Below are 13,406 nucleotides of genomic sequence, written 5' to 3'. Positions count from 1 at the left end.
ACTTTTAACCACTAAACCATCTCTCTAGCTCCTGGGAAAAGCTGTAATAAAAAAATTATACTGTTCAACTACCAAAAGTTCCTAATTCCCGGTGAGGTGTTGTACATCATTAATCTCAGTACACAGAAGAGAAAGGCAAGAAGATCTCTGTGAATTCAGGCCATTCTGGTGTACATAGTGAGTTTCAGGACACCCAGAATGACATATAACCTGTCTCAAAAACATTCTAAAGACAAAATATAGAAACATGAAAATTCTGATAAAGAACTCTTAATTGTGCTATACATCACAATGTTCATACTTCTGAGAAGCTATATGAAGGTATATCATATAGTTTCTTTTTCTTATTTGTCATTGGACATTATACCCACCAAATGCATGGAATTTGACAAATTCTTTACCTAGTGCTGAAATGGTTGAAATAAAAGAAAATTAAGAGAAAACAAAAATACTCTAATAAAGTTTCATTTTCATGCTCTTTCAAACTCATACTAAAATTATACCTCACAAGTAATAAGAAAGTAGGAAACTATAAGGAAATCAATAAGCTGTGCATGTGACATCACAGCATGCTCATATACAGTGTATGAACTCCCGAGCATGGTGGGCTTGGTGGCACATGCCTTCAGTCCCAGCACTCGGGAGACAGAAGCAGGTGGATCTATGAGTTCAAGGCCAGCCTGGTCCACAAGGAAAATTCTAATAGCCAGGGTTAAACAGAGAAACCCCATCTTAAAACAAACAAACAATATCTGGTGGCCTATGAACATTCATTTTGAACTACTGAAGAACAATCGAATAATATTTACTCTACACTCTAAAATAAAATGGTATACCTTATGGAGGTAAAAGAGACTTGGAGACACTCCCACAACCATGATAAAGTTTACACAGTTGCTTGTTCTTAATACTTTCTCCACCATTATGGGTCTCTGCATCACCTATTTCCTGCTGCAATAGGAGGCTTCTCTCTCCAAGCTGGAGAGTAGTACAAGCTGAGTATTATAAACATGAATATTTAGATGGCAGATTAACAACATGATGATTGACAAAATATCAGTAGGCTCTGTTCTTTCAACTATACTTCCAAAGCCTTGGCTTTTGGCCATGGCATGAATTCCTCTCTGTAGGGCAGGCTTCAACCCCAATCCAGAAAGAGGTTGGTTCTGCTCATCAAAAGCCATGCCAGGATTGCAGCAGCGCATGCATCTTGCCTAGAAGCTTAGTACTGTGGGATGTAGGGTTCAAGATTGCTCTACCTTTTTCTTGCCATCAAAGTGTTAGGTGTCTTCAGCACTGCCAATGCCTCCTTTTGTTTGGACTGCCTCTGAAGCCTCTCTGACCACTAAATCCTAGGGAGATAAGCCTAGGATTATCTGCACCTGGTGCAGAGAGTTTCATTTAATAGCTCTATATCTGGGAGCACCATTATTTAACCATGTGGGATATATCTGTTCAAAGTTTATTTCTGGGCACATGGACTGTGCAACCAAGGAAAACTGCCTGGAGCTAGAGTGAAGTCCAGGATATGTCCAAACCCCCAAAATATCAATTTTGAAACCCTTAGGAGTAAGGGATACTCCTTCCCGGTTCTGAACCTGCATGCACAGCAGTAGTCTTTCTACCCCTACTCTCTTCAATCCTCAAGGTAGTCATTTAGCCTAGCACCCGGAATTCTTCTCCATGCAAATGAAGCATGCACAGCACCTTAGCCCTGGCCAATGATGCTCACTCACTGAAAACCCCTACCCACTAGACAGCCCTTACCATCCCCCAACCCCAATGAGAGCTGTATCACAGGGAGAGCTGTGTCGGTAAAAGGGCTGTAACATGAACAGAGCAGTATTAGAGATGGCGATCTCCTTTCCAGGTGTTAGTCACTGACTTGGGATTGCAGCATATGCTGAAGACCAGCAGAGCCTTGTAGACTGAGCAACTACTGGATTTTTGGACATTTTGTTCACAGCCAGCCATTGTTGGGTTCAGCCTTGAAATCATCCAATGGGGACAGGGAGAAGAAGAGAGAGTGGAGAGAAGGCAGAGGGGAGAGGCTGGGGTGGGTGGAGAGAGAGACAAAGACAGAGACAAACAGAGGGAGAGACAGAGACTATTCTATAAGTTCTGTTATTCTAGAGACTCCTGACAAATACATCAGGAGACACAGTCTCACAGCAAATTCCCTGATACTCTGGCTCTTACATCTTCCTACCCTGTCTTCAAATATACTATTTGAGCCTTACATGCAGGAAGTTTTTGATAGGTATATCCACTGAGCCTGGGCTCCAAAACTCTGCATGTTGTCTAGTTGTGGACTCTGTGTACTACAAAAAAAAAAGGGGGGGGGGGTTGGTTTCTTTGTTTGTTTATTTTTGTTTTTGTGTTTAATGAAGGATGAAGACTAAGTTTACCTGTGGGTAGAAGGAAAAATGTTTAGAATTTTTTTGTGGATTATTCTAGTCTACTAAAGTGGTGTTTGTTGGTTCTCCTCCAAGAGTCATGACTTCACCACCATTTACTACTTCATTAGGTTTCCACTATCTGTTACAGCTTTTGTTTTGTTAAGAGTTTCTAAATTCCAATTACATGTCTATTGGTTACCACCAAGGGGACCTTTCCTCTCCTGCACCCTTAGGATTACCCTGTCATGATGATCATTGAGTGGTTCATAGGTATCATAGCTGGGTGGGACTGTCGGTCGATGTTCTCCTCTGGAAATATCCATGGTGCTTCTGGTACCATAAACATGTTAGGTTCAGGGGGGGAAACTCAAGCAGTTACAAGAGTCCAGTAAAACAAGATCTTTTTTGAATTAGACAGCAAAAACTGACTCTTCAGGGAAAGCCACACAGACAGCATCCCTAAACATTCATTATGGTAAGTATTTAAGCAGAAAAATTATAAGGCCCGTAAGCATCTTTGCCAAGATACAGTCACAGTGTTTTATTAATCAGAATCATGCAAAAATCATAATGCACATAAAAATCTATGTCAAGGTACAATTACAATATTTCAGGATCATTTGCTCTTGTCCTGATTAAGAACAATCATAGGTTTTGCAGGGGGGAAAGAACAATGAGAAGAAAGATGGCTAGCTCCCTGGAAAGTCAGAGCCTGGGAATTTGAACTTAATTTCAATTTATGATCAAAATATAGCCTGAAAGCAAAATTGTAGTACATAAGGTACATCTCATTTGTTTGATCTCAACAAAAGATATTTTTCAGGGGGAAGTCCACTGTTTGTTTGTTTGTTTGTTTATTTATTTATTTATTTTTGGTTTTTCAAGACAGGGTTTGTCGTGTAGCCTTGGTTGTCCTAGACTGGCTGTGTAGACCAGGAGTCCATTTTATTTTGAGATTGGGTCTCTGTCGCGAGCAGAGAGTTTACACTCAGAATCCGGAACAAAAGAGTCAGGCCAAGAGCAAGTGGTACGATTAACAAGAGAGGTTTATTAGCATACAAAGGCAACTACAGCAAAAGGCAGCGGCTAAGGCTCCAAGGCCAAGCCACCAATACCATTTCATTACACTCTTAAAACTATCTTAATTCTAATAGGAGTAGCATTTAGCATCTTATAATATCAGTGTTCTGGGAGCTTATGCCATTAGGGTATACGACCTGATATCGCGAAGTTCTGTCGAACAGGTTCGCTGCTGCGACTTGATTCAGTTCTCGGGTTGTTTTCTGACAGCATGTCTGTCTGCTCCGTCCTGGGAGAGCGCCCATCGGCTGGTAGCATTTTAGGTAATCATGGTGACAGCAAGAGAGAGAGATAGAGAGCTAGCGAGCGAAGAGAGCTGGCTGCTTCTTCTCAGGGTTTTTATACTAACTTTAGCCTTACCCTCTCTAATTCACACATCTAGCTTTCTGCGGCACTCTTATCACCAACTTGCAGTCCTGGCTGCTCCTAGGTCAGAACTTACTACTAAGGTTTTATCTATCACTCACACATCTGGTCAGACGTCAGCTTTTTGGGCTGTCAGCTATTTTCTACGCTGGGCTTTGAAACAAGCCCTGACATGTCCTACAGTGGGCTTTGAAACAAGCCCTGACATGTTTATTACAGTCTCTCTGTGTATTTCCTGCTATCCTAGACTCTCTATGTAGACCAGATTGACCTTGAACTTAGTCCCCTCTTGCTTCTGCCTCCTGAGTCCCGGGTTTTGAAGGCTTGCATGACCTTACAAGTAAACATACCCATTTGTTCTCATGGCTTTGTAGAGAAAGTGTTTCAATGTGTAACATTAGCTGACCTGGAACTCACTGTAGATAAGGCTGGCATTGAGCTCACAGAGATCTGCCTGCCTCTGCCTCTGGCATGCAGGGATTGAAAGACTGCTCCACAACAGCCCAGCTTGTTATGTTTTGATAGTTATGCCATTGGTAACGTAGGTAAAAGTGCAACCTACTTTACAGTCCTGGGTAAACAAGGGGATCTTATGTCTTCTCACATTAAAAACTTATATTGCAGTAAGTCAGAAATGCTAATTGAAATAGATGAGTTTCCTGGTATATATAACACACCAAATTTAATCAACTATATATATACACACAGTATGTGGCTTTGTTTGTGTGTGCGTGTGTCTGTGTGTGCACAATTTCATAAATATTAATAATTAATATACAGTCATATACTTAATAAAATTTATTCATTAATCAATAATTTTCCCCAAATAACCACACATTGAGACTATGATTTGTTCAGAATTAAGTACACAGGTGAACATACTAACTAATCTATTATCCCACTATGAATTTATCTCCCTCCCATCCGAGCTCCAAGGTATTTTCATTATCATCGTCTCTGGACTCAGTCCACTCTCGTCTCCTGCACCTTCTCTTCATGTCCTCTGACCTCCAGCCTCACAACCTCAAAACTGCACCCCCTCCCTTCTGCCAAGTCTCAAGCATCAGCATTTTTTATTAACCAGTCAGCTTTAAATTAGGTGGAGCAAGGTTTACACAACAAGGACAGGTGTAGTGAGAATGTGCTCATGTGAGCAGGGACCAGACCTTTGGGGCCAGTAATTAGCATTGAAATTCATAGCACCAGACCAACCACCAACATGTACACCTCAGATACGACCCATTCTCACCTCTACCTCCATTAACCTGGTCCACAATACCAAAAAGCACTCTATTGTTTTCATTTTCCTATTACCTGGGACCAACCATATTACCTGAGACTAACCAGAGACAAGTGTTATATTGTGACTTTGGTGCCTGATGATGTGGGAAAGATTAAGCTTTGTCACAGGTGGAAGCAGTCTTAGCAGGCTTTACCCTTGGGGCAAGCCATGAATACCTTGTGACAGACTGTTTGGAGCCTTCCTGGGCTTGGAATTCAGGAAGCTGACCTGGGAACCCCACCGTGGCTATTGTTTTCCTAATTGACCCTCGAAGGGAGAAGGAGACCGCCCTTTGCTTGTGACTGGGAAGGTGGGGCAAAGAAAAAACATCAGGTGAAGGCGAGCAGGGCGAGCGGAGAGAGGAAAGGACCTGACCAGCTCACAGGACAGAGACACCTAAGGACCCGTCCTGCGGAACGGATTCCAAAAGGTTTACTATTCTGTCCCTTTAACCTCTTTTTCCTTCTTGTATATGATAGTTGGGTTGTATAATAAAGTTTAATTGTTAATAAACAGAGCCAACATGATGAGCTCAGCAGAGGATAACAACTAAAGCTGGTGAGTCTTCTAATAATCTATTTATAGTCAACATTGGAGATGTTCCCTTTACTAGACTGATTGTGGTCTTCTGTGAAGCCAGTACAGGTTTATAAGGTAGCTGCTGGTTACAATAGCCATATGGAGTCTAGAGAATGTCATGTTCTAGCCTTTCCTCCATTTTCCCTTATTTTCTAACCATCTCTTCAGAATTCCTACAATGGGAATGGTGTAACTGCCTTTTTAAGGGCTGCAATGACAAACCTTACTTATTTTCTGCATGTGGGACAGCCAACAATCTCTGCATTCATCACTCCCTTAAAAAGAAAGGGAGGGAGGGAGGGAGGGAGGCAGAGAGGGAGGGAAAGAACATTTTCAATTATTTCTCTCCTAGAGCACCTTTAGCATAAGTCACAGAACACTTAACTTGTTTCTGAGTAGTAAAATGAGTGGTGAAAGCAGCAGAGCACGGCATGAGCTCAGCCCTAGGTTGTTAGCAATGGGCTGACCACTGACTTCTTGAGACAGCTATTCATTTTCAAATCCAAGTTCCTGAAACGTCTCTCCCGGAGTCAAAATTTCAGGGTTTGGTTTTGGCTTCTCATGTTTGTGTGGTCTGGCTTCGGATTTTTTAGCCTGTTGTTCTTAGGTATGAAGTGTGTAGCCCAGAGGCTGTTAGTCAAGTCGAGGCTGCATGTCTTTTATCTGAAGGGTTAAGATAAAAGGGGTGGTGTTCAGATACTACAAGGTGCCCCGTCCTTGTAGACTCAGTTCCAGTCCAGGCTGGTAGCAAGCAGCTGGGGAGACAGTGCAGAGCTGGTCTAGGGTAGCCTGACAATGGAGCTGTGAGGAAGGCAGCCAGCTAGGGAGAAAGTGGGCGGGACCGGGCTCCGAGGGGCGGGGCCACGCACCCGGAAGCACAGAGGTTGGGAGGTTGTAGGACTAAGAGGGTGTTTAAAAAGGCGGAGGGGGAGGTGGGGAAGGAGTGACGTCTGCGGAAGCAGGCATTCCTGGAAGTTGTACTGAAAACCAAAGCCAGGAGTGTGAAGGACCAGTTCCCATCCAGAGCTCACAGGCCTGCGCTGTGGGAAATCACGTGGTGCCGACCTGGGTTCAGAGCATAAGGCGGAGTTCAAGGTAAGCGAAAAGTACCCGTAGCCGCGGGTGCTGCGCGCGGCGGCCTGAGGAAGTCACCACGGATTAGGAAGGCCGCCCTACACCTTCCAGGTCAGAGGAGCTGCAGGCGGGAGACAAGCAGGAAGGGACCATGGGTGTGACCGACCAGTTTCTCTGCTGTTCATAAGGAAGCCAACTCTGAAATTACCGTGTGGGTGTCTCCTCTTGTCCATAAATTTTAGCTCATGTGAACTGGACTGATCTGATTTTTTTTTCATTGATCTTTTGACCGCCAAAATGTTCTTAGTAGAATATTTGAATTTATCTATTGATATTTGCAAGCCAATTCTCTTTGTTATGGTGGAAAGGACAAAACTCTTGAGAGTTACATTTGTCCACACTAACTCCCCTGTTATACCCAGGGACTTCCTAGGTGACTTGTCATCCCTGGAGAGCTTTTAGATATTAGTCATGAAAGAGCAGCTGCAAATGTAATTGAATACAAAAGTACAGGGGTTTTGGTGTTTGTTTTAATATTAGCATATAGAAGTAAGCTTTTGATCCACCATTAATTTTGCATCTCAGACATGCACTCTGTGATGTAAATACAACTTTCTGAACAATGTCTTTCTCAGGCTTGATTGACATACAGCTTTAATCCCAGGACTCAGGAGGAGAGGAGAGGAGAAAAGTGTATTTTTGTGCTGAGATTCTCGAGCTTGAAAAGGGGCTGATTTGTTTTGAGGTATCAATGACCGTATTTTCACAGTTAGATCTCTGTCCATGGACACATGACCAAAACTGCTATCTTTTGATTCTTGTGTTTGCTGTGTTTGAGACCTGAACACGCTGTGTGTGGCCCAGAACTTACCGCGTAGGCCAGGTTGGAATGGAAGTCACAGAGTTCCACCACTTCTGACTCCCAGTGCTAGGATTAAAGGTGTGCACCAATACAACCATTCAAATGTTGTGCTTTTGGCTTTGTTTTTTGTTTGTTTGTTTGTTTTCTGGTCAGCTCACAGCCACGGGTGTGACTGTGGACTTCACTCAGAAGAGGAGCAATGTCTGGACCCTGCTGGGAGGGCTCTGTACAGAGACTGGTTGTTGCAGAATTACAGCAGTCTGGTTTCTGTGGTTGAGCATAGTTTGCTTCCAGCATCCCTTGCTCTTCCTCAGGGTTTCTTGGCAAGTTACTCAGCAACTATATGTCCCTTTGGGAGGGGAAGGCCTTCATCATTTTAGTTCATGGTAAGTTCAGAACCTCCCTAGTTTATAGTGTTCTCATCCCAATCACTCAGTTCTGTTTCTGTCCCTGAGATTTGACTGAGCTGTGATTGGATGTGAGATTCAAGTTACACTAACTGAAAATGCTTTCTATGTATTTTCAGCATTCTGACAGTGCATGGCAGCTGGGTAATTATTGTAGAATCCTCCCTTTATCTACTGAGCACAGGACTGTGTTAGAAATCCAGGTGCTTTCTGAAAAGTCTCTTTGTCCTGTGCAGGGCTCACTGACCACCCAGACCTGCTCAGCTGTGGAGCAGAACCAAGAGGGCTGGAAGATGGAGAGGGAAGAGACAGTGGCAAAGCATCCAGGTATGTGGTAGGGCTTGCTGGCATGGAGTTCAAGTAAAGATGGAAGTGGGACATGAAATCAGTTTTACTGCCATTTTATGTCACTACAAACAACTGTGGAAGCCTCCACTGTGTAAAATCTCCCAGGATTATCCTATTGTAGATATGAGAAGACTTTCTAGAGAAGAATTGATAATAGGATGCAAATAAAAGTGCATTTGACTGTGCATGTTAGTGATGCTGTGCTTATTCCATGTACATCCCTAATCAGAGCTTCCTACCAAAATTAACTGGTTTTCGTTTCTATGATTTTAATGTAATATAAAATGATGAAAAGTAATACTCTAGGTTCATTTATTGTGTTTAGAATTTTGTTGCTTTTGGAATTCTAGCACATTCACTAGCCCTTAGTGTTAATCTCCCCATACTTGAAAAATAATGGCAACAGAGTTTTGATAAGAATAGTACTGTCTTCCCATAGAGATGGCCTAACATGTGTTGTCATGTCAATTCCAAGTAGTTCACCTCTAGGCATGATCCTCTTAGTGTTTTCTGGCTCTTTGTTGTCCCTTGGTTTTTCGGGATTAGTTTCTATAAAATATACAAATTGGACTGTAAAAGAAAATGCTCGGAGTCTTAGAGAGGACAAACCCCCCTTCGAGGTGATGTCCTCACATTTGAAAAGAAGATTAGGCAATGTGTGGATTTTCACCTTTTTTATGTATTCTCCTGTTTTTAGTCTGCATCCAGGTTTTGTGGCATGTACCTGTGTTGACCAAAGACTATCTACTGGACCATTTTGCCATGTGCTAATACTCTTTATTTTCTATTTCAATACTTTAGTGTTGTGATTATCTTTTCTGTATGGCCTAGGAAGCCAATAACTGATACAATGAGGCAAGTGTATTTTAATGCTGCAAGCGCTACCCTGGGCGGAATCTAAAGGACTAGTCATCTACTAGTTAACTAAAATAAACTAGTCTAATCTTATGGACTCATAACCTACATATATCCCAGTCACTTGCCAATCTGATTCTCCTTGGGCAGCTTCTCTCCCCGACTCTGAACTGTGCAGCGACTGCCTCTTCCAACCTCCTTTGGAAGCCCTGCCTTCCACTTCCTGTCCTCTGCCCAGCTCATTGACTAAACAGTGCTTTATTAACAACTGCTGTGTGCACTCAAGGCATTCCTCCATACTTTAATCTTGTTTTTTTTTTTTTGTCACTTGTATAATTATAGTCATCAGTTATCATTACAGCAATCCGTATTCATGGCATTAAAAAATCCTTTTTTTAAAGTATTTTATGTTTAGATATGAAATAAATCTTTTGTAGGAAAGCTAAGTTTTATTTTCTTCTGTTATTTTTGAATACTCTAGTCTGTTTCCTTATTTAGTGTAGGGAAATTAACTATTTACATTTAAAGAGTTACTGGAAAATGTATTTGTTATTTTTTAGGAACTTTAGTGTGGACACTGACAAGGGAGGATTGGAATCTGTGTATGTTAAATTTACATTATATTGTGACCTACAGTGTAGAGCTTTTTAATATGTACACATTGGCTCTTCCTGTTGCTGTGCATCCAGATGCCTAGTTATTGATTACATTAGTACTTTCTCTCTTTTTGGATAGACTCCTGGTTTTGATGTTTCTGATAGATTCTTGGTATTTATCCATATACTGTAGATAGATACTATAAACAGATACAACAAATATATGCCCCATGTAAGCTGTCTCTTCGTACTTTTCATATTAGTATTTCACTCGATTTTTTTCAGTTCCTCCTCTTGTATTAACCCCTTTGTGTTACTCTGTAGGTTTCACTGTTTCAGGCCATACATGAAAATCTGTGCTTCATTGTCTGGCAGGAGAGACTTGGACCCAGGTTCATGGTTTAATATGTGGATCGATGTTTTCCCCAATACAATGGTTTCAAGAGAGTATCTAGTCTGCAGGAAATGTCTGTGGTATTTTGGTGACATCCCGAGATCATTGCAGTTGGGCAGGTTTTGGATCTGCTGCTGCTCTATTGCTTTGGGCTAATCTGGAATCACACTGGGATAGCTCCAACACTGTCATCTTTTTCTGGAATTGTTCTGTATTCAGGGAATTTGTGCATCAATACAAATTCTAGGCTTCTCTTTAAAATTTCTGAAAAATATCTTTTCAGGATAATAAGTGCCGTGGAGTTTGAACTGGTCACGTAAGCCACACCCAGAAATACTGGAATTTCCCAGTATTATGTCCCATTGTGCCTGAGAGAAACATCTTTCCATGTTCTAGTTAACATCTTCCTCAGTTCCTTGCATGAATCAAAGTTTTCTTGATTAGTTCTTTGAAGGATTTACTTTTTTTTCCTAAGGGCTCAAAAGAAAATCAGTGTCTCAGAACCATTAACCATCCTCTCTAGCCCTCTATTAAGTTTTATTTATGTGAGTAGCAACAATGGAAAATATTATAAAGCCATTCTAGTTGATTTTTTAAATTTAGATGATCCAAAAATCTTGATTTTACACATTTATTAGTTGTTAATTTCTTTTATTGTTGTTACATATTTGTGTGTATTCCTTAATATAAAAATACAACCTATACTCAGAGTAATTTGGAGATGAACATTTGGCATTGGATAACCATATGGTGTCCTCTTTTCTGGGGAAGACTATTTTCTCAACTCTTAGAATTGCTTAGTGTTTGACTAGGGTTAAAGCCTAGTGACCTTTCTTCCTTCCATATTAGAATGTCTCCTGGTGTTATCCTCGTTAACTTCATGTTTAGGCATCCATATTTATGAGAGTTCATGCAAGTCGCTTCTTGGACATTCCCAGGATACAGAATTTTCCTCTCTCCTCCCTCTCAGTGATCGCCAAGCCTTGGGTGTAGGAGTTATGTTGCTATGTATCAAGCAGGACTGAGCATTACAACTCTGCATTTTTGACTGATTGTGCTTTTCTGTAATGATCTCCATGAGTTGCTAAAAGAACTCTCTCTGATGAGGGTAAGGAATAAATTCATCTCTAGCAATTAGTGTTAGGGATTATGCTGGTTTAGTAAAGTCATGTTTGTAGGTTCTCCTCCAAGATCTGTGACTTCACTAACCCTAGAGAAACTGGCTAGGTTTCCAGTATCAGGCATGATTTCCTTTTGTTTAGGGAGTTGTAAGTCCAAATAGGAGGTATTGGTTACCACCAAGTCATGTGTGCCACTCTCGCACCCTTAGAGTTATCCTGCAGTGCAGATCGTTGTCATGATTCATAGGTGTCAAAGCTGGGTAGGACGGTTGCTTGGCTCCCTCCTTTGGAATCTTGCATGTTGCCTTCTTTTACCATGGAATCTAGGCCCCGGGGAGAACTCTTTAATATCAGATCCATATCAAGGCTTCTGGGTTATATATCTTAAGTGCATGGCTCCTTGAACAATAGGGACCCACTTATACCTCTAGTAGGCGGCTCTAGACGATAGGAACAGCCTGTAATATATTGGCAGTCTCTTGAACAGCTATATCCAACATCTTTAAAGCAGGCTTCTCATGCCTGGTGGTGGTTTTGTTAGAAAATCTATGGCTCTTGTGAGCATTATCAACCCAGGTGGGAAACTTTCATGTAAACTTTATACTATGTGCAGACATAGACTTACAGGTACTATGGGCTTTTTTTCCCCCAGTGGTTCGAAAATTTCTTATGTTTGTTTCAGGCATCTTTACAATTATTTTACTTCACCTTTTCTGTATTTATATCTGTTGCTTCTCCATGAATAAATCCCTCCCCTTGTTTTTCCATTTCCCCCTTCAGATAACTTACTCCCTGTTATTCCCCTCTCTGTTGCTCCCTCACTCCCCACCATGGTCTCTTTTAACTTTCTCTTGTTACTGCACTTCTCCCAGGTTGTGGCCTCACATCTGAAGATTTGGAGCTAGGAACTTACTATGAGAGAGAACATACAACCTCGGTCTTTCTGTGTCTGGGTTATTCCACTCAGTGTGACCTTTTCTAGTTCTATCCATTTACCTGCAAAGCTCACCATTTCCATTTCCTTTATTAGCTTAGTAATATTTTATAGTGTATATTACAACATTTTCAGTATACATTTGTCAGTTGAAGGGTATTTAGGTTGTTTGCATTTTGTCACTATTATGAATATAGCAGTAATGATCATAGGTGAGCACGTATCTGTGTAGTAGGATATTGAGTCCTTTGAGCATATGTCAAAAAGTAGAAGAGCCGCATCCTGTGGCAGGATTATTTAACTTGAGGATTTGTTTATTTATTTGAGGGTTTTCCATATTGACATCCAGAGTCGCTAGACTTTTTGTTCATGAGGTTTTTACTCCCAATGCTTTTGTTTTTTATGTTATTTCTAGTTAGATTATTGCTAGTATTCTTCCTTCTCTGTGAGAGTTAGTGTTATGCTGTCCTGTCCATGGATGATTACTTCCCAGTTCTCCTGTATTTATCTATTTATTACACAAAGTATATTATTTCCATTGTTCTCATGGATAATTCTTTTTTTGTTGTGTATATTTTGCCTGTAATGTATTACACGTATGTATTGTGCTGCTTTGATGACGCGAATTGTATAAATTTGTGACTATCTTGAAGTGCCCTTATGTCTCCATCAATTTAAAGAGACTATTTTTCTGGATGAAACGATATGGTTGACAGTGATTTTCTCTCCCAGCTTCAAATGTGGCTCCGTGGTCTCCTGGCTTTGAGATCACTGAGCGGACTGTGGTAGTAATCCGTTATTTGAACCTTTCTATGTGGTTTGCACTGTTCATTAACAGCTTACGGTATTAATTTTTTCCTTTTCTTTTTTAACCCATTATATGAAAAGGGCAGCAAGCTGACTATTCATTGTTCCTGAAAGAGAAATTCAGAGAAGAAAAACAGAAAGAACTGGCTGATTCTCCAGTAAACATGTCTCAGGTCAGTGGTCATGTCTACTTTTTTTCTAGAAATGTTATATTTCTAGAAATGCTGCCTCTGACAATTTTAAAAATTTTATTATAAAACACATTGGAAGCAAACAAAGAAAATCATCCACTGGAATTAAGC

General features: G+C 41.0%; 1 protein-coding gene across 7 annotated transcripts in view; it reads left to right on the top strand.

Annotated features, from left to right (window-relative positions):
* Positions 1-13,406, top strand: part of LOC311592011 (uncharacterized protein) — a 107,608-nt gene that overhangs the window by 65,074 nt on the left and 29,128 nt on the right. For 2 of the 7 annotated variants that reach the window (XM_084771930.1, XM_084771924.1), the window contains exons 1-3: positions 7,733-8,028; positions 8,286-8,376; positions 13,186-13,277. The exons of 1 other annotated variant lie outside the window; for it this stretch is intronic. In XM_084771930.1, the coding sequence (XP_084628056.1) occupies positions 8,026-8,028; positions 8,286-8,376; positions 13,186-13,277 (186 nt within the window). In that variant the 5' untranslated portion in view covers positions 7,733-8,025. 4 more of the 7 variants (XM_084771926.1, XM_084771928.1, XM_084771927.1 and 1 more) reach the window with 4 other exon arrangements.

Source organism: Acomys minous (genome assembly GCF_964271855.1).
Source record: "Acomys minous genome assembly, chromosome: 2".
In the NCBI taxonomy this organism is placed as follows: Eukaryota; Metazoa; Chordata; class Mammalia; order Rodentia; family Muridae; genus Acomys; species Acomys minous.
The sequence above is the reverse complement of the archived record's forward strand: the minus strand, read 5'-3'. Positions and strand labels throughout refer to the sequence as shown.